At 48.1% G+C, this 22133-nt stretch overlaps 1 protein-coding gene across 8 annotated transcripts in view; it reads right to left on the bottom strand.

Annotated features, from left to right (window-relative positions):
* Nucleotides 1-22133, bottom strand: part of TRAF3 (TNF receptor associated factor 3) — an 86658-nt gene that overhangs the window by 17715 nt on the left and 46810 nt on the right. For 5 of the 8 annotated variants that reach the window (XM_039884287.1, XM_039884286.1, XM_039884281.1 and 2 more), the window contains 5 exons: nt 9584-9845; nt 7780-7831; nt 5336-5440; nt 4569-4736; nt 675-755 (listed from right to left, as the gene is read on the bottom strand). In XM_039884287.1, coding sequence (XP_039740221.1) covers nt 675-755; nt 4569-4736; nt 5336-5440; nt 7780-7831; nt 9584-9828 — 651 coding nt within the window. In that variant the 5' untranslated portion in view covers nt 9829-9845. Of the gene's footprint in view, nt 1-674; nt 756-4568; nt 4737-5335; nt 5441-7779; nt 7832-9583; nt 9849-22133 lie in introns of all 8 variants that reach the window. The other 3 variants (XM_039884284.1, XM_039884282.1, XM_039884285.1) reach the window with 1 other exon arrangement.

Genomic DNA, 22133 nt, shown 5'->3' with positions numbered 1-22133 from the left:
AGCCAAGGGACCAGGGGACGCACACACCCGGAGCCCCAGATGGCACTCGAAACAGCAACCAAAGGGGCTCCAGGTCAGGACCAGATGCAAAACATTAAAAACCCGTGGGGTTTTTCCATCTGGATCTATCCTGATCGAGTGAAGTGAATGCAAAGTCTACTGCCTGCCTTAAAGAAAAGGGCCCGAGGGGGGTGTGACATGAACAGCCTCTGGGGAGGCTACCCGAGGGACTTTCCTGGCAGCCCTGAAATTCAGGAGCCGCTCACACCCGCCTGCTCCCAGCGCCAACCGCACACAGCACGCACACAGCACGTGTGGCCAGATGGTTCCGAAATATCCCTAAATTGATTTATTTTCTTGAGACAATCATAGTAATTCCTACTTTACAGATTTAAAAAGTTTTTTTAGACCATAAAAAATGACATCTTTGCTTGCATTGTAAAGTAATCCCATTTTCTTAATTCTTAAAAATTTAACGCTTTGTAGCTTTTAATTGCTTGCTTCTGAAATTTCTGATCCAAGAAGAGCATGAGGTCTCTCGCGTTCCTGCTCTACGTATCAGCACCGTGACTGGTGAAAACCTTAGGTTCCAGCTACTAAGGGAAAAGAGGAGCCCGTGGCACGCTCGTCCCGGACACTCACGAAGCCCCAGCCAGGCCCGGCCACGCCCTCACCTCGCTCCTCAGAAGGGTCTGGACGCTGCACTTATGAGGGCAGGACACCACCACACACGGACACTCAGTGTCTTCGTGTTTCTGGAGGAGAAAAAGAAAGTGTCGTCAACTCTGAAACACACACGCTGCCCTTCAGATCCCGCAAACGTCTCCACATGGACCCAAAGGAAGCCCTCTGCTCACTGTTACTGTCCCCTCGTGTCACAGCGCTCACGATACACCCGGATGGGTCCTTTTTATTGAAAAAGTTTGAGTGCTGAAAAATAAGGCCTCTCCCATCTACTCGACACCTGACTAGCGAGGGCACCCTGTGGGGTGTGCCGGGCGGCGTCACTGTGGCAGCCCCTTCCGCAGCGGCCCCGCTGTGCCGCTGCTGTCCGTGCCCTTGCTCGCAGTGCAGGCCATGGTGGGCTGGGACTCTGCCCCATGTCTGGCATTTGCTGGCTGAAAGAGGGACAGGTTTCTTTTGGCCTCTCAGTTTGGGATCTGGAAATGATGCTTCTCAAACACCTGAAAACAGTGTGATCTGGTCGGTGTTTAAATTATGGTTCTGAAGTCTTGTCTACATTATCGTTAGTGCATGGAAAATAGAGATAAATTCTGGGTTAGTCCTTCCCCAAATGGCACAAATTTTAACCTCGAAGGGCCTAGGTGACAGCTCAACTTGAAGGCACAGGCCCCCGTCCACGGTGAGAGGAGGGCAAGAATGTCACACCCGAGGACGCTGGAGAGACTGAGGGACTGCTGCGGGTGTCCCTAAGCGGGGAGAGACAGCGATGTTCCCTCCTAGGCCCTGGGCCACTTCCGCTTCTCACCATCTGGTTTTCTCTGGGCGTCCAGTTATGCGGTCAAATTGTCCCAAAGTGGCTGCATCCACACTAGGTACACTCCCGTAAAATGAGAGCTTTGTAATTCTGACTTCTCGCAAATTAACAGAACTGTTTAAAGATACTGACATTCAATAATTTCTAGACTAAATGTAAAAGGGATTTTTCATGACACTTTAAATGATGCCGACCTATATATTAAAAAAAAACCCCTCAAAAACAGCTGATATGACATCAACATCACAGTTCAGACAGAGAAAGAAACTCCCACGTGAGGTGCAGCAGTCCAGGTTCCAATGCTTTATCAATCTGTATTTTATCGGCATCGGACGTGCTGACCCAACACAAAACGCAGGATTTGCAGGATGTCAGGGTGGCCCGTGGCGTTCGGCCCACCTGGGTCAGACGGCCGCTCTTTCTAAACGTAAACTTAAAGCCTGGGGAAAGGAGCCCAGTGTGTTAGACTTGAAAAAAAAGAGCTTGGGAGTCAAATCACGCCACGGATGGGACAGAAGTGCCAGGGCGAGTCACGGGACCTTCGCTGGCGTGCAAGGGAGTGAGTGTGCAGCTCCCTGCTGGCAGGGAGGCTGGCGAGTCAGGGGGCATGGTGCACTGGCAGTGGCCTGCCCAAGGTGTGTCCCCACACTTGTCCAGGGCCCGACGGAGAGCAGCGTACACTGCAAGATACACGCTAATGTCAACACTGTTAGAACAGTTTGAAAAGTTTTCTTCTCCACAAGAGCGTAGTAAGATTTACGAGGATTATTTATTTGTACAACTTAGGTCTCAAACTTGCTAACTGTCATTTTATGTATCTGTACCTGCCTCTATCCGGGTTTGCAGCTAACAAACTTAACACCCAGATAAAATCAAATGCGACCTGCTCGCCAAAGCCCTCCACGACCCCATCAGGCTAACTGAGCTGGCCCTCCCTCATGAGTCACGCTTTCCCCAGGACCAGGGGTAACATGAGGGGCGAGGCTGTCAGCTATGCTCTCATGCATCCCGGATGACTCGGGGTCTGCTGCCCAACACGCACTCAACAGATGTCTCAAGAATCCTGTGCTGTGTTGTTATTTTGAAACCAGTCTCCTCACTCACAGCCCAATTCAGGAGTTACTTATATGGTGTTTAATTAACATGCCCTACCACGCTTTCTCAGATGAGATTAATTCCTGGGTTCTATTCTGCAAATAAAAGGCACTGATTTTTGTAAGAAGCGAAGTATAACCGCGATGCAGCACACTAACGTGTGTACGGCCTGCAGTGTCTCACTCGCTTGAGTTTGATTACTGAGGGAATTACTCAACTATGACAGGTGCCACCACTATTCTTTGGAAGGGAGGGTTCAGTTCTTAAAAGTTCTTAGTAACTGGAAATGTCTAGAGAATCACATAGGGAAAAGCTTTCACGACAGAGGAAAGTCACGGGTGCAGGAAACTTAGATGAAGTAAGGTAAATAGGAAGAGTATAAAAAGTACATTTCATTTCATACTGAAAAGTACAAACTTCTTCTAAATTCTGGTCAGCAGGTTCCAGAACCTCTACCAGGAACTCGGCCCGCGCCCAGCTGCACTTGCCTAGGGCCATCAGTCACTGCCCTGCCAAAGTCCGGGGTCCACCCCCAGCCCCTCCCTGCTGGGCCTTTCGCCCTCCAGCTGCCCCAGGTGCCACCCTGCCCTCCAGCTCCCTCGCTCTGGGACACCACCGTCCACCACCGTCCAGATCCCGCCACGCCGACCACTGCTCTGGCTCTCCTCACGTGCCTCGGCTTCTGTCCTCTGGCTGGCCCTCCTCCCCCTCGCTGCAGAGCCATGGTTGCGAGGACACCTACTGGAGGCCTGACCACTGCCCTCTCCTCCCCGCAGCTCGTCACCCTCCACCGAGCCCCACCTCCGCTTCGTCCAGCTGCTCGAGTTACAAACGCTGGGTGTCCGCATTCGAGCCCTCAGCTAATCCCACTGGTTACCCCAGGGCCTTTCCCTATCCCTGCTTTCCTTGTCCAGGCCAACCCTGGGCCCCACCTCCGTGCCGCCATCTATCACGCCTGCCAGAGCAGTGCCATGTGGAACTGACGCCACCACCCCAGCTCAAGGCTGTCCAGTGCCTGCCCACACGCCCTCCGGTCTGCCCCCCGTCCCCTCTGCACGCTGGCCTGACAGTTCCCCAAATCCACCTGCCAAGCTGCCTCTACTTGGGAGCCCGTGTGCGCCCCTGAGGCCGCCCCCTTCCGAGGCTCTCCCTGCAGGGGGCTCACTGCCACAGGTCCCTGACCACCCCCTTCCCACGCCGCCGGTTTACTCATCTTCACAGCACAAATCACGACCACGTCACACGCCCGCCTGCTGTCTCTCCTCACTAGGAGGTGAGCTTCGCCATCATATCCTGGGACCCCAAGACAACGCCCGGCACTCAGCAGATGCCCGTTCAACAAACGGGCACACACACTACTGACTGTTTTCCAATTACGTTCAGTATTATTTTAGATTACATCGTGATTGTTTTTACAGTTTGTCCTCCACCCTCAACTCTCCCTCTTTAATTTACAGATAAGCGATCTGATTCTCACATGCACGCCATGTCGAACTGTGCCAAAACCATCGAGGCGTGGAGAAGATGTTAAATTCTCCTCTCTCTCTGAGACAGACAGGTGTACTTCACACCGCAGGATTAAGGACCCTGAAGTGATGGTCATCACAGAGCTATTAAACAATCAAGCCATTCCGCAAGACTCTGAGGCTATTCCCTTAAAATTCCTCTAGAGAACAAGTACGCTCACTTCTTCCAACGAATGACAAATGAAAAATTCTACCTTTTTAAAAAATAATTAGTCTTCATTTTTTTGGCATCCCAAACGATAGTCAATCAAGGCAATGAAAAATGCTAATCACATGAATGAAAATCTGCAAAGCAAATAAAGCTTAACTCTGAAATAAAGTCAAATGAAAATTGCTATTTACTCTTCTCCCTTCTCTTTCTTCCTGTTAGAACGGTCATTTAAAAGCTATTCTGTGGACGGGGCACACCTGGACCGCGCGGACAGTCGGAGAACGAGACAATACTGCACCTGCAGCGTGATCATCGGGACCTGACTCTTGCAGTGGCTGCAGGTGGCCTCGCGGTATTTGCAGGCTTTTTCCACATGATCACGCAAGTCTTTCCTCAACACTCTTTCTTTGCAGTCAGCGCGAACACACGGAAGTTCTTCGAACTGGCAATCGTTCCTCAAATGCACCTGTAAGACAGACAATTCGAAGATCTTCATCGGCAAAACATTCAATCCGAAATGCCAGATTCTCAACTCCATGCAATTAAATCCTACGGAAAATGTTTCTCTCTGCCATTAGACCAGTTTTTCACAGAGAAGAGTGACAAATGTATCAAGAGACACTGAATTTTATACTCTAGTGGTTACTTGAACTATATTGCTTTTGAAGAATTATGTCAACTCTTTCTGGATAAATAAACGGTTATATGCTAAGGATTTTGTTTTATTCTAATTCACATATCCTTTCGAGATAAAATGATACTAATCAAAAAATTATAAAAAGTTATGTGAAATTTCAGGGTGAAAAAAAAAAGTTTTAATGGGCCTTCCAAAATTAAAATTCAATTCAGAGTTCTTTCTATTCTAATAGGGTGGGAGTGTTTAAGAACCAGTTGGCAGTTCTGCTAATGATGTCATAAAAATAACATCTCATACCCAAGTGGCTTTGACGGCCTTCCCACTGGCTGTGTTTTACAGGATTAATGTAAACATGGCCTCGAGGTGCTGCATCGCACTGCCCAAGGACCCGTACCTCAGTGAACCTACCGTGCCCCTGAGACGCTTACCAGCAGGTGTCCCAGCGTGAGCTGCTCTGCACAGCCTCGACTTTCATTCCTGCAATATATCTGAAGAGCCAGAATCTCTCTCTTGCAGCAATTATCCTTAAATACCTGAAATTGAAAGACAGTTATTTTAGGGGATTAGTATTTCTTAATCTCCACATGCTGTTACTTCGGACAAGGCAAAACCACTTCAAAAAAATTAGGAGAGCATCATTTAAGTGGACCTCAAAAAACATTAAGGACCATCTTAATTTTTAATTTCTGTACGTAGAATAAAGGAGCGGTCCCCATTAAGAGACATGAGTTAAAACTTGTAACTGCCAGTTCTGTGTTAGATGAACCAAAAGAAATCAAGTTATATGGAATAACTGGAGATCACGTTGGAGCATCCAGACATTTCGGATTAGCTCTGACACAATCTCGAGGTGGGGCACACCAGGACCAAGTTCCCATTTGCACACTGGAGACTTGCAGGAGCTGGCACTGCGAAGGTGGCCATGGGGGTAAATGCCTCCTGTCAAGGGACGAGGGCAGAACCCACTGCAACGCGATGCCTCTTTCGATTGCTTGCTAGAGAAAGAGGAACTACTGTAAAACAGCACGTCTTGTAGGCGGCTTATAAAACATTTCATTTTGGTTCCTTCTTCTAAAGTTATGTCACTCACAACTCCATTTTCACTAAAGAAGAGGCATTAGCCTGTGATTTTTTTAAAAATAACTCTTTTGAATTTATACTGCAAAGACTGAGATTAATGCAATAATGAAAATGTTTCCCTTTGAAAATGAAAACCTTCCTTTCTTTAATTTTAAATTCCTTTAGAGAACAAGTACACTCACAACACAATCTATACTGCCTGAGGCTTGAGGCATTTCTGCGAAACTCCCACACGTTATCGCTGCTACCGTGGGAAAATAAGACAGGGATCTTAATGTCTTTTTCAACTCCACAGGCAAAGAAAATAGAATCAACAGCTGTTAACAGTTAAAAATAAACTAATTTCGGGTAAAACCTAATCCTTTATAAACATAATTTAAGATCATCACCTTTTTCAAAGTCAGGTGTTTTTAACCAGTAAGAAATAATTTCCCTTTTGTGTCATTAAACTCCTTAAGTCACTTGAGTTTAACGCTACAGATAAACAAACAAACATAGATTGAAAACATCAGAATAAAAGTACAGAATTTTAGAGCTGAGAAGATCTGACTGTTTACTGCAACTGCCCCATATTACAGATGAGGGCCTCAGGTCCCACAGTGGCCATCACCGGTGACTTCAGCCTCCCAGGGCCCAACTTCCTCCTGAGACTCCAGGGCTTCAGCCAGCCTCATTTATGATTCAAAAAAAACTAGTAGGGACATTAATTCTGAATAATAACAGACACTAAAAGATCGTCTTAGCCTGCTGTTTCAACCTTCTCTCTCAATCACATTGGTTAGATACACATCCACAAGTTAACAGATTAGTTACCAGTTAAGATACTGGGGTGGAGTCGAGCAATTTTTCTTAAAAACAGCCTCTTTTCCTGTTACGAACCAAAGTCTTTGGCAGCAGGTAGCACTCAGAAAGGAAAGGTACGGGGACATACGTACTGTCTAAACTGTCCAGGGCAGGTCACATCAGATGCTCCTGTCCCGGCAGCCCAGGGCACCTATCGCCAGCAGCCTTGCAGTCTCTGTGCTCACCTGGGCTGCCCGACCATAAACCCAATCTGCAAAGTGCTTTAGACAGGAAAACCCCTGAGCGAGAATTTTATTGTACAATTTAATGACCTACAGTTAAAAAACCGTTAGGTTCATTAATCAAAATACTAGAACTCCACATTTTTATTGATGTTTTAAGTACTTTAAGGATGAATTATTTCAGACTTAAAAGTGTGCCCGGCAGCGTCTGGCAGCACATGGATGGCCAGAGACACCATGGGAGGGGCCCCAGGAGGCTGGTGGGCACGTGTGCTCTGAGAGTCTGTGATGACCCCATGAGTGCCACTGGCACACACGGGTACGAGGGGGAGGGAAGGGGAGAGGAGGGGCTGACGTCTCACATGTGGCTAATGACTACGAGACACTGCATGGGGGATAGGAGAGAACAAGTTCAATGGAGCCCACAGACTAGATAACACAACTGCAGAGGCAGAGCACAGCTGTGTGGGATAAAGGCCCGAGACCACGCCTCCTTCACTCCCGTGGGGGGTCAGGAGGGGGCGGCACTGCCACTGTAGGTGAGGGCAGGTGAGGAGGGCGAAGCCCCTCGCTGAGCTCACACAGCAGGGCAGCCTGCGGGTGGATCCTCCCTGCCTGGCTAGGGGCTCACAGGACACGGTCCTGACTCGGCCCACTGTACCGGCTATCACGTCACACTCTGGGGTAAAACTGGAATGCCAGGGCACTGGCCGCCAATCGCCTGGCTCAGAACACCGACCAAGCAGTTGCTTAAAGCCCAGGAATACCTTGTCTTTAATGATGCTCTCTTGACACGCAGTGCACTTGGGGCTTGAGGAGCTGAGGAGAAACACACGAGCGCGTTAGAGCAGAAGTCCCACATCACCAGGCCCCCCGGACACGCCAGGCCCGACGGTCCAGCCGGGTGGGCGGCGCGGGCGGCAACCGGATGCCACGGCGTCTGGTTTAAATACAAAACCATAGGAGAAAGGGGCATGTTTAATGGTCATTTTTCATAAGGAAGTTTTTAAGCAGATCAGTCCCATCTGGAAAGCCCCTTTCAAGTTAAAAGTGAAATTTTATTTCAGAAACCAAAACCAGCCATCTGTGGGGGGCTCTGTGGTGTGAGCACGCAGCTTCTCAGAAGCTGGTATTTTCTGGGCAGCTCTTCCCTGCCCGGTGCCCCGAGGGGCCGGAGCAGCGACACAGACCAACGCACAGGGATTCCGAGGAGTCACTAGTGTCACTCTTGTCCCTACACTCAGGACGTGAGCCACGGCTCCCACGCTGCCCTTCGTAGATTTGCTTCTCACCCCATCCTGTACCTGGAAATCACCTTCTAGCGATTAAAAATAAAAGCTGAGTTTGAACCCTCTCTGCTCCCAAGACCGTGCCCCAGAGCCTCGGGGCTCCAGGCATCCAGGACAGGTTTCAGCGGGGGCTTCGGGGAGGGGGCGGCAGGGCTGGGCACGTGTGCAGGTGCTGTGGGTAGAAGACGCAGGCTCCATGGGCCTGGGAAGCTGAGGGCTGATGGGGGAAGTAACGAGTGCTTTTTAAAATAAAAGCTCATTCACTAAGACGACACTCACATGGAGCTCGTGCTACCCTGCTTGAATCACATGAGTCTACTGACGTCTTTAGACCCCAGGGCTGCGAAGCTCCTGCCGAACATGGAGCAGGAGGAGAGCCAGGAGCAGGCTGGAAACCAGAGAGGGGCAGGCCTGGCCCAGAGCTCAGGCAGGGCCCGTTGGAGAACCGGGCACATGTGCTGCTCTGCCGCCACTAAGCTGGACTCGTGAGCTCTGGCACCCGCAGCAGGGATGCTGGGTTCGCTGTTTGGGATCGGTGGCTAGAACCACAGCTGGAAGGACCAGGGGAAGGTGACGGGGAGGGTGACAGGGAAGGAGGCAGGCTGCTGCGCTCAGAAGACCAGATGCGCGTGGCCTGGTGGGGGCGAGCCCAAGCCATCTTGTGCCCTGAGTCACCCAGTGCCCAGCACCATGCCCAGAACACCTGTGGGACGAAGCACCTGCTGTCCTGGCCAGCCTCGCCGACACCCCATGACTCCCAAACAGCACAGGCACTAGGCTGGCCGTGGCTCTGGGGCGCGTGTGCTCCACTCGCACGTGCTGCTTAGCGCGTGACTGGATTCCTACTCTGGTTAGGGGGTGGGGCGTGCCCAGCTGCTCCTCGGCCCGGCACACCACAGCCCTTGCGCGTTAAGGACTCACTCCTTTGTCACCCTCTGGCGATGTGTCTCCACAGACCAGTGAGCTCCTAGAGCAAAAGTCAGCTGAACAGACGGGGGAGGGGGCACCAGGGACAGAGGGGCTGGCGGTCAAGAACACGGCACGAGCAGGAGACATTACAGAGGTGCGGAGTGGGGTGGGGAGGAGGGAACAGAGTCTGTGGGGCGGGGCGGTTCGGGCCCAGGGCAGAGGCCCCATAAATCCAGCATGGGTCCTACCGGCTGCCCTAAATGATTCACAGGCTGGCGAGAATTCATTTGGGTTTCCGTGGAGCTCTGACCCTTAAGAGCTTATTTTTTAGAGGAGAGCGAGGCTGGGGCAGCCGGACGCGCAGGGCGCCCACCTCAGCACGGCGGCCATGCAGGTCTCACAGAACCGGTGTCCGCACTCCGTCTGCTTCGGGTTGCACAGCACCAGGCGGCACTTCTCGCACTTGTACTTGTCCTCCACGGCCTTCACAAACCTTTCTTTGTAACCTCCCTGCTCGGGGACGAAGACCGAGGGCCCGGAGCTGCGGTCAGGGTGCGGCTTGAGTGGCGGGTTGGTCTGCAGCGAGCCAGCAGAGTCCATCTTTTTACTCGGCTCCATTCTAAGAAGGAGAAATTCTGCTGGAAAAAAGCAACAGCAGATAAGTAAAACGCTATCATGTTGTCCCACACAAGGAAACAAACAGCTCTGGAAAAGCGGAAGTGCCCAAGAGAGTGTCCTCTCTAGGTCTGAGTAACACGAAAAGCGTCCTGACGTCGGTGAGCAACCGGAGCGAGTGCCAAATGTCCTCCCTTCTTTCCACTTGACCGAAGCACGACACTCACATTGCTATTTAAAAAACTCCCTAAAAGGCATCGATTGTATTTTTAAGGCTCTTTAAAATACAGATAATACTTTGCTTGCCATGACTTCAAATTCTATGCATCATTCCGATGTTTTGGCTGAAGCAACAGCCATTCTCAACCAACTTTACTTGTTAACCTCAGTGCTGGGTGACAGTCTAGATGATGTGACTCAGGTGGCCTGTCCACGGTGATGGCATCTCATTCTGACAAGAGCACTTACTGTGTGACAGTGTCTACAGACTCCCGCTACACTTCACGGTGCAATCCCATGAGCGTGTGACCAGCGCCCACCCCCTGCCGCGCTACGCAAACCCTGCAAAGCTTTGGGGTGGGCCTGCTGTGGACCTCCAGGCACTCTCATGCTCAGTGACAGAGCTGGCGGAGGGGACACCAGGACTGGATGAGTCTCCTGCACCTATCGGGGCAGGTTCTCCTACTGCACGTGGTGACAAGTGTGCAGGTGGCTGGTCCCACCAATGGACAAAGTGAGCAGTTCCTAGATACAAGCTACAAAAGGCCCAGCCTGAGCAGCTCTGCCAGCCGAGGCACGCAGTGCACATCTGGTGAACCTACAGAGGGACTTTCTTCAAAACTCACTGGGTCTCTCAAAACTACACTGTGGTCTTGCTCAACCCATTTATTTCTGCTCCTTACAAAAATGCGGGCCAGATTCTCCGTGTGGATCCACCCCCATGCCCCACCCTTCTTGCCCCAGGAGCCGGTGCTGGGCACGGCTGTGTGCCCGGGTCAGCTGCCCAGCACAAGGTGCCCGCGGCGGCTGGGTGCGCAGGCCGCTCTCTCCAAACTCATTCCTCACGCTGACTGCCTGCCTCTTTCTGAGGCCGAAAGAATGAAGGTTCATGCCCAGGGATGTATAAGGATGAACGCCAGCAACTTATTTGATAGATAAATAAACAGATGTGCTAGCCGAACTTAGTTTTAATAAAAAAGAACATTACTGTGGCAAAGTGTGGGAGCCTCCTGCGAAATGTCTACTTGTGAAACCAAAAATGCAGTTTTCACAATGACCCCGAAAGGCCAGCCACCCTTCGCTCACAAACCTGTTGATCAGAATCCTGCCCGCTGAGATGCTGAGCGGGGGGCGCCGGGGCCAATCCTGCCTGACAGACGGCACCGGGGGGCGGGGGCCGGCCTGCTGCCCTCCGCGAACGCACCTCCCACCTCCTCGGGGATGCCCCCCCCGGCCAGCCCGCTCACACGACCGCCTCTGCCCTCTCTGCGCCTCTCCCCGTGGCACTTCCCCCCTGGGACTGCATGCCAGATTTATATGGCCTCTCTCTTGGGTAGAACGTAAGCTCCCGCTGGCATGGATTTTGATCCTTTTGTTCACTGACAAACCCCAGGTACCTAGAATGGTGCCTGACAGGTCGAAGGTTCTCAATACACATTTTCTGGGTTAATGGACACTCAACCTGCACACAACCTGTGTCAAACATGCGAGAGTGTATCCTAGGCACTTTCCCGTATCAGCGTAAAAAGACCCATGTCATTATTTCGAGGGGCTGCAGAGCACCCCAGTGCGTGGCTCCCCGTAACGTATACAAAAACGGAGGCTTAGGTTGGCTCTGGCACTTTGCGGTTATGGACAATCTGAACACGTATCTTTGTACATTTAGGCAAGCACAGGGCACCAGAATTTCTGGGCCAAAGATGACGTGCACAAAACATAATCATTGCCAAACTGCCTTCTGAGAGGTTGAGTACTATAAATTTCTTCCGATGGTTAGTAAACTATCAAACAAATATTATTTTAGAGGACAACAGCCCGTTTCACTCAAGCACTGTGCTTCCTGCTTCCCTTGGGCCTTGGCAGTGTTGTTGGAGAATGCTGTTGGCCACGCTGGTGTGCAGATGTCAAGGCTGTCCTGCGGGTGCCTGTCTCCCATGGGGTGGGCAGCAGGCGCAGCCTGGAATGACAAGGGCACCCTTCGCCGTTCTCCACGCGTGGGAGAACCCTTCCCCCGGTGAGCGACTCGGCAAAGGTTTGCCAAACCAACTGCATTTTATTTCAACAAATACACAGGGCACCTACAGCATACACAGCTCTGTGCCTTACACATCAGGGGACACAAGCATGAAGGAGACTGTCCCTGCCCTTGGATAGCTCTGAGGGAGTTGTGAGGGGCACAAGTGCCCAGGGTCAACATCTGAAACAAGCAACAGACGTGAGAAATGACCTCTGGGAGTCACAAGGGCTGTGGATCTTCAGAAGAGGAAGCTGTCACCTCTGCAGGAAGGAGGTCAGGCCTCCTGCCCTGGGCTGCAGTGTGATGCTGTGGTGCCCGTTCTGAGAGGCGGCAGCAGACACAGCCCTGTTGGGTGGCTGTGAGGGAGCCTGTGCCTGGGGCTGTGGGAGGGGGCGGATCCTTGGGCCCAGCATTTATCCTCTGAGCCTCAGTTTTCCTTTTCATGTGAAAAGCGGAACTACCTGTCGCTCTCAGAGCACTATCGGGCATCCCTGAGATATCCTACATGGGCTCCCTCTGCTAACTCCGCAGCACTAAACACACAGAAGAGATGTCCTTCTGCCAACTGAGGTCAAGAAGCTTGACAAGAATTGGGCTGTTTCTTTACCTTAGGGCTCCAATCCTTTCTTCGAAATGCCCCTCCTCAGCAATTAAGCAAGAAAAAGAAATAAAAGGCATCCAGATTGGAAAGGAAGAAGTAAAACTATTTCTATTTTCAGATGACATAATCATGCATATAGAATATACAAAAGAATCAACTGAAAATTAGCTGAATAAACTTGCTCGGCAAAGTTGCAGAATACAAGATCAATATATAAAAATCTATTGTATTTCTGTACACTAGCAATGAACAACCCAAAAACGAAGTTAAGAAAACAACCCGTTTATAATAACATCAAAAAGGATGAAATATCTAGGAATAAGTGTAACTAGCCTGTGGAGAACGGGCTGCAAGCTGACAAGGTCCTCGCAATCTGTGAGGTCAACCAGGGGTTGCCTCACCTCTATGAACCTCCTAAGAATGAGGAAGTACGAACTGATCAGAGAACAATGTGGTGTGGACGGAAATGCGAAACGCGAAGGATTATAGCAGGGTGTGTAGGCTGGGTGGGGATAATCTCATTTTAGCCACCGTGTGCTCTTGTATGAAAGCAGCTTGCAAACGTAAAACTGGGCCACTGCTCCAGCATCAGCGGGCCGTGGGCCTCCTGATCCCAGCTCTCTGTCCTCAGTCTCTCGCCGTTCCCACTCAGGTTGATTTTCCAGGGTCGCGCTGGATGTGGCCGGATTTACCACTCGCTGGACGTGGCACCAACCAAAGGAGGGTAAGATGTGTATACTGAAAACTAGGAAACACTGTTGAAAGGCAGGAAAGGTCTGAACAAATGGAAAAACATCTCGTGTTCATGGATTGGAGGACTTAACATGGCAACACTACTCAAACTGACCTACAGACTCATCTGAACCTGTTAAAATCCCAGCTTTTTTTAAAAACAGAAATTAATAAGCTAAAATGTATATGGAAATGCAAGGGACCCAGAATGGACAAAACAATCTTGAAAAAGGAAAAAAAGTTGGAGGACTCACACTTCTTCATTTCAAAACTTATTACAAATCAATCGAGACACTGTGTTCTGGCGTGAGGGTGGACACGCAGGTCAGTGCAACAGAGCTGACCACCCGGAAGTGCGCCCTTCCATTTGCGGCCGCCCGGTCTCCGGCCCGGGTCCCCAGACCCTCTGTGCACTCGTCTCAGCGACGCCACAGCCGTTACAGGACGGAGGCGGCTCCGGTCCTGAGCGTCCTCCTCACTGCGCTGTAGGGGACACGCAGCACCGCTTCAGGGAGGCCGGGGTGGGTGAGGGTGAGGCTGGGGGATTCTAAGACCTCCCCTGCTGGATCCTTCCTTGCCTTTCAAAAAATGCACTAGGTAACACAAAAGACTATGTGCAATAGACATGCAGGGTATGAATACAAGAAAGAAAACGACCCCAGGACACACCGCCCAGCGAACACCTATCTGTGTTCCTTCCTCCGTCACCCCCTGCCTCTCCACAAGGACGTCAGCCTGAACTTTGTATTTATAATTCTCTTGCTACTGTATACATTTTTCTTCTTAAGCAATATATTTTTGCCCGTTTTTAAAATCATAAAAGTGGTATCACAGCGCGTGTAAGTCCTCTGCTGTCAGCGATTATAAACACCCACCTGTGTCTGCTGTGTGTGGCTGATAAACGTCGCTCCTTTTCACTGCTGTATAACACCCCACGACATTGGTATCCACTTTATCGCACTGTTTCCAGGTTTTGCTGTTATGAACAGTCTGCTCAGCACACTCTGGCCCATCTGTTCTGGGGCCCTTGTATAAGTTTCCCTAGGGTATGTACTCAAGATCGGGGGACTGCTGTTTAGCAAACTAGAGCCTGTGGAGCCTGTGGGTCAAAGCTGGCCAGGAGCCTGGTTTTGTTAGGTTCTTGAGCTAAGAACACTTTTTCTATTGAACAAACAAATGAAACACAGGCAACTGTAGGACAAAACCACATGTGGTCCACAAAGCCTAGAGTGTTTGCCATCTCGCCCTCTGCGGGAAGAGTCTGCCAGCCCCGCCTTGGAGTCCACACCAGTGTGCAGACGAGCTGCTGGTCTGCGGGTGGCGCGCACGGCCAATCTGCCAGCTACGGCCAAACCGCTCTCCAGAGCAAAGCGGCATCCAAGTTTCTGTTAATGCACAACCTCACCAATACTGGGCATAATCAGAAATCTTAATTTCCACCAACCTACTAGGTGCAATGGGGTCTTTTATTCTCGCTCTGATAAAGAGATTTAGCATCTTTTCATGCGCTTATGGGCCACTTGTAGTTTTCTTTCCGTGAAATGCGTAAAGAACCCTAAAAGTCCACCCTTCAACAAAAGCAAGAAAAACTGGCAAAGTCTGTCAGAAACAACTTTTTTGTAATTGGAGAAAGTTACCAAAAGTTGCAGCAATCAGAGGATCTTCATCAGGAGAAACTGTCTTATTTCAGTGAAAAACAGCAAGCTCAGTGGCCGATGGCCTTACCACGGCCCCATCCCCCAAGAGGCAGTGTCCTGGAGGAAAACTGCCTGCAACCCTGGCACAGGCGCTTGGTGGGGTAAATGTGGGGAGCAGAAAAGACTCATGTGCAAAGAATTTTGGTGGTTTGTTTTGACTTATCTGGGTGCTCCATAGAAGGGGCTTGCTTTACCTCATCAAACTCAGAACTGTCCCAGTGCTGAGGTGGCTACTGGCGGGGGCACTTACTGAAAACATTTTCAGGCAAATGGATTAGTTGCCACTGCCAAGAGCAATCAACAGAGTTGAGGTCAACAATGGACTAACCAAAGGCTGGGAGGTAAGGGTTCTGAAAAGCTCCAACACATTTGTGGAAATCTAGAGGACCACACAGATGGTCAGGGCCATGTGCACGCTCAGGAAGGACCTGACAAGGCCCGAAGGTCTCACCGCTGGCTGACCTGCAGCTTCTGAACACACAGGAAGTCAGCGCTAAGGCAGAGCTGCTGGCTGCCGGGCCGTGTTGAAGGCACACCTCAATACTCACACGGACCTGGTCTGAAAGGCTGGGAGATGATATTGGTTCCAAGCACCTAAAGGCATCTCTAACCAATTGCCAGCTGACTACCACACTAATGGAATAGACTTCAGTACCGCACATGATAAAGATACAAACTTTACAAAATTATCTCGAAAGTCATTACACAAATGACAACTGTAACGAATAGTGACAACAAATCTTGAGGAGTGGGGAGAATCTCATTTCCAAGTCGCCCATATTATAATATTCAAAATGTCCAATTTTTAATAAAAAATTATAAGATATGCAAAGAAACAAGGAAGCACAGGCTATACTCAGGAAAAAAGCAAGTAACAGAAACTGTTCAGAAGAAAACCTAGATGCTTGACTTATAAAGACTTTAAATCAGCTATTCTATGTGTTCATAGCGATAAAGAAAACCATGTCCAAAAATTAGAAGAAGCCATCAGAACCATGAAGAGAATACCAATAATGTTTTAAAAGAATCAAATAGAAATTCTGGAATTGAAAAGAACAACAAATGAAATGCAAAATTCACTAGAGGAATTCAATGTCAGAAGTGAGCAGGCAGAAGAAAGAATTAGATACCTTGAAAACAGGTTAATTGAGTTTATTCAGTCTAAGTACTGAAGGAAAAAATAATAAAGAAAAATGAAATAGAGCCTCAAAAACCTGGGGGGGCACCATCAATCATGCCAACATAAGTATTTGGGGAGTCCTAGAAAGAAGAGGAAGGAGAGAAAGAAATAAAAAGAATATTTGAAGACATAATGGACAAAAACTTTCCATATGTGATAAAAAATACTAATCTGCACATCCAGGAAACTCAACAAATTCCATGTAGGATAAACTCCAAGAGATCCACACTGATGCAAATTATAACTGAACTGATGAAAGACAAAAAATTCGGAAAGCAGCAAGAACAGCTCCACAAGAATTTCCTCCGTAAGAGGAACAGCTGATATCTCAACAGAAAACATGGAGGACAGGCGACAATGGGATGACATTCAAAAGGCTGAGAGGAAAAAATCGACTAAGAATCCTATATCCAGCAAAACTATCGTTCGAAAATGAAGACGACTCTCAACAAAATACTAAGAAACTGAAGCCAACAGCATAATAAAGGTTTTATAGATCATGACCAAGTGGTATTTATCCCAGCAAGGCAAAGGTGGTTCAATATTTTTTTAAAAAATCAATGTAATATACCGCATTAATAGAATAAGGGGGAAAAACACACAATGATCTCAATTGATATAGAAAAAGCATCTGACAAAAATCCAACAGCCTTCATCATAAAAACCCTCAGAAAACAAGGAATAAAAGAGAATTGCCTCAACGTGATAAAGGATATATATGAAAAGCCCGCTTAATGGTGAAGTCTGAAGGCTTTACCTTTAAAGATCAGGAAGAAGGAAAGAAAGGATACATGCTTTCACTGCTGATGTTAACCATCATACTGGAAGTTCTAACAGACCAATTAGCCAAGAAAAGGAAATAAAAGGCATCCAAATGAGGAAGAAGTAAAACTATATTCACAGATAACATGATCTTAAGTATAAAAAACCCCAAATGATTTACAAGAAACACAAGTAGAGTTAATAAATGAATTCATCAAAGTTGCAGGGTGTAAGAACACAGAAACACCCGCTGAGTTTCCATACTCCAGCAATAAACAATCTGAAAAGGACATTTAAAAACAGTTCCACTTACAATAGCATCCAAAAGAATAAAATACCTAGGCATAAATTTAACCAAAGATTTATTCACTGAAAACTATAAAACAATTGCTGAAAAGAAATGAAAGGAGACACGACTAAATGATAAGACATTGGTTTGGTCCAAAAGAAACCTACGTACGTGGATTGGAAGACTAAATATTGTTACAAAGGCAACACTACTTGTGATGGTTAATTTTATGTGTCACATGGGCAGGACCATGGGGTGTCTAGAGATTGGTCAAGCATTATTCTGGGTGTGTCTGTGAGGATGTTGGATGAGAGCAACATTTAAATTGGGAGGCTGAATAGAGCAATGTGGCTGGGCCTTGTCCAATTAGTGAAAGACGTACAGAACAAAAAGGCAGACCCCCCCAACGAGGAGATTCTTCCTGCCTGACTGCCTTCGAACTGAGACACCGACTCTTTCCTGTCTTCGGGCTTGAACTGAAATATCGGCTCTTTCTGGATCTCGAGCCCACTGGACTTTGGACAGAAAGTAAACCATTGGCTCTCCTGGTTTCAGGCCTTCGGACGCAGTCTGGAGCTAAGTCACTGGCTCTCCCAGTTCTCCAGCTCGCCAACTCACCCTACAGATGTTGGGCCTTGCCTACCTCCATAACTGTGTGAGAGCCATTCCTTGTAATACATCGCTTTACACACACACACACACACACACACAAATTGGTTTTGTTCCTCTGGAGAACTCTAACACCCAAAGCAATCTACAGATTCAGTATGACAATACCCACCAAAATTTCAATGGCCTTTATTCTTTTATAGAAATGAAAAATCTGATCTTGAAATTCATACAGAATTGAAAGAAACCCCAGAGTCAAAACAGTTCAAAACTTACTACGAAACTAGAGTAATCAGAACAGTTTAACACTGGCATAAGATTAGACATAGAGACCAATGGAACAGAATAGAGAGTCCAGATAGAAGCCCATACTCTACGGCCAAATGATTTTCAACAAGGATGCCAAGATCATTTAGTAGGAAAGACCAGTCTCTGGGACGACTGGGTAAAAACAGGCCGAAGAATGAACTTGCACACTCACCTCACCCCATACACAACTAACTCAAAACCGATCAACTACTAAAATATATGAGCTAACACCATAAAACTCTTAGAAAAACCAGAGGTATATCCATGACTTTGAATTGGCAAAGGATTCTCAGATGTGACACCAACAGCACAATCGACAAAAGAAAAAAACACAAATTGGACTTCACCAAATTTAAAAATTTTTGTATATAAAAGGACATTATCGTGAATGTGAAAAGACAACAAAATGGGAGAAAATATCTGCAAATCACTCATCTTACAAGGGACTAGTATCCAGAATATATAAACTCTTACAACTCAGCAACAAAGAGACAAACCACCCAGTTAAAGAATGGGCAAAGAATCTGAATAAACGTTCCTCCGAAGATACAGAAACAGCCTACAAGCACATGAAAAGATCTTCTGCATCCTTCGTCATTAAGAAAATAAAGTCAAAACCACATGAGTTTCCACTTCGTACCTACCAGGATGGCTACAATTAAAAAAAAAAAAAGGTAAAGAAACAAGTATTGGAGAGGATGTGCAGAGATAGGAACTCTAACACATAACTGGTGGAAATGTGAAATGGTGCAGTCACTGTGGAAAACAGTTTGGCTGGTCCTCAAAAAGTTAAATATAGAATTACCATACGACCCAGCAATTCTACTCCTATATACATGAGAGAATTGAAAACATATGTTTATACAAAGACTTGTACAGGAACGTTCATAGCAGCAATATTCATAACCAAAAGCATTAACAACCAAATGTCCATCGAGAGAAGGCAAGATAAACAAAATGGAGTCAATGCACACAGTACACTATATTCAGCCATAAAAAGGACTGAAGTACTAAAGCGTGCTACACCATGAACATTATGTTACATGATAAAAGTCAGAAAGGAAAGGTCATATGTTGTATGATTCCATTTATATGAAATGTCCAAAACAGGCAAATCCACAGAGACAGAAAGTAGATCGGTGGGCGCCGGGGGCCGGGGGAGGGGTGAGTAATGGACAGTGCCTTCTTAGTGTGTGGTTTCTTTGAGGATGATGAAAATGTTCTGGAATTAGTGGTGATACTTGCATAACACTGTGAATGTACTAAAAACCACTGACTAGTACCTTTAAATGACTGTTTCTTAATAAAAAATATAAAAAAACATTTTAATAAAAAATAAAGTCTAAGAAGCTTAGACACCTTAATCTCTCTTCATCACGTAGCCTAATAACCACCCCTCACTAACCCCAGCGGAAAAACAGCAGCAAAAACAACAACATTAGAAAATGGCTAGCATGCTGCAATCGGATATGATACGATTCTGTTTATATTTAGATTCAAGGAATTTCAAATACTTGTATGTATTTTAATAGAAAAATTAAAAGTGGAGAGGAGTAAAGATATCGGAAGGCAATGAAAAACTAAGCTCAAGGAAATGTTTTAAATTAAATGCAGAGAAATAAGGAGAAATAAGTGGCCAAAGGACAGCTGCCAGCATCGAACACAGACCACACCGAGTGCCAGTGCAGACGGTAAATGAGGACTCGCTGGCGCCAGCCATCCGTCCACCCCAGGCTAGAGCAACGGCGTCTGCTGAAAATACAGTCGCAAAGGCCAGGACCATGTTCGCCAGTTCCTAAACTAAAAACCACTATTAAAAAGGAAGTTCCCTAGTTCTTATTATAATTCTCTAAAACAAACTTATAAAATTAAAATGTTAGATTTTTCTAAAACATCTGTGATGGTAATTTCGAACCTGCGACTCTGTTCATCCACACCGTGCCGTGGATGGGCCGGGAGGCCGAGTGCCCCATGTGGGCCGGCCGCGGAAGTAGCCGGAAAGGAGCAAAGCCGCATCTCTGGAACCTTCCAAATGGGGGACTGTGGGAACCTTTGACTAGATTTTCTGAGTTAAATATAAATACCTTTATTTCACTTGCTTATACATGGGCATAAAATTTGTTCAATCTCCCTTAAAGTTTAGATGGGACAACTGTAGGTTAATGAAATGCTATAATATTTATGACAATTATTGTGTTGGTGGAAGAAAAGTTACGCAAGCTCAGTCAAAAGCGTTAAAGAGATGGCAGAGGACGCGACGATGAGGGGCCCGTGGACTCGTATCTAACGCTGGTTTGGGGAAGCAGCTCGGAGGTTACAGCACCCAGAGTCTGGCCACACGTGCCTCTGCCTGGCACACCGGACCATGCGAGTGACGGAGACTGGGGGCCACCCCGAAAGCCTCACCTTCCTATCCTCATGTCGGCGTCAGGTTGGGAAGAGGGTGCAGCAGAACGCACATAAAGACAAACGACTGCTGCACAGCGACAACAGATACACTAAGTGAAGAGAGCGCAAGGGACACTACAGAGAAGGAAAAGCATGTGACTAAAAACATGGCGCGCGAGCCAGTGCCCTCCAAGGACCTCAGAAGGGGCCAGAGCAGCAACCGCCAGGAAGCGGCGGCCTTGGGGCTGGCGTCCTGGGCCCGCGCCAGGGACCAGGCCTGCCTGCCTCGGCGTCTGGCATTCTCGGTTCTAGACCTTTGATTCTGCAGTTTCCTTTGAGAAGAATTACTCTCATTACATTATTTACTGTTTGCTGCATGTCTAGGCATGAATTTATTGTATTTTGAGGCCCTATTTTTACCCAAATGAAACAGAATCCCCATTTGAGAAAACCGTTTAATAAAATTTTTGTTTCTGGTCAGACCCTGAGGAAGCCCCTCTCGCCGCGGAGGCGCCTCTGCACTTAGACACACAGCAGCGAGCTGGACCGGTTCCCTCCACTTCCCCCTACGGCTCCAGGACTGCGAAGGCTTCCAGTCCCCGTTTCTGTGATTTCAGCTGAGCTACTTCTTACTTGGGAAACTGGAAACTGGAAACAAAAGTATATCTGCTGACAAAAGGGTGTTCCAAGCACTGGAAAGCCCGGGGAAAACCAAAAAAGGGAAGCATCGGATAAACAAAGAAAATGGCTCCTGCCAGCAAGCAAGTGCTAACCACCACACAGACGAGGAAAAACAACTTGACATCACGCTCAGCAGGGAAGTGAAGCCTCATCCAAGGGATGCCAGCATAAGGGAGAAGGCAGGAAACCGCGCGCAGACAGGTGTGCCTGTTGGTAAGCTGCATAAATCCGTGTTTATGCAAACATCTCAGCACGCTGGCTCCTTCCATGACACCGAACACTCTGTGGAGGGACAGGGCCTGTGCTAACTGGCCACTGGGAAAGGACGAGGAGATCTCATCCAAACAGGTGGATCGCAACCACATGGAAAGCCCGCTCTGGAGAGAGAAGGAGAAAGACAAACGGAAGCAGGCACACGGCTGGACAAGAGCTGGATAAACCACTGTATAAAACTTGGCCTTACATCCTTAAAAAAAAAATAACTATTTGAGGCCCAGCACCGTCAAAATCCGTTGCTTCCTGCGATTTAGGATTTTTAAAAAGCACTCATTCAGCCGTGCCTATGCGCAAAGATGCTGTGCCTCTCCTGGCCCAGGGCCAGAGTCCTGCCATCTGGACAGGAAGGAGGGAGAAAGCGGAGGGCTGGAGGAGGGGCTCAGCCTGCAACAACCAATGAAGGACAAAGAGCAGGCGGCCAGGTCCAGTGGAGGCCGCCCTGAGGCCTGGACTGGTGGCCCCAGGCTGTGCGAGGGGCAGAAGCTGCAGCTGTGTGATAAGGTTCATGCTCCCCGGGCATCATGTTTACTTGAAAATATGAGTGAAAA

The sequence above is a fragment of the Pteropus medius genome, unplaced genomic scaffold, assembly GCF_902729225.1.
Source record: "Pteropus medius unplaced genomic scaffold, Ma_sr-lr_union100, whole genome shotgun sequence".
Lineage (NCBI taxonomy): Eukaryota > Metazoa > Chordata > Mammalia > Chiroptera > Pteropodidae > Pteropus > Pteropus medius.
This window is presented reverse-complemented; position numbering and strand designations above follow the sequence as displayed.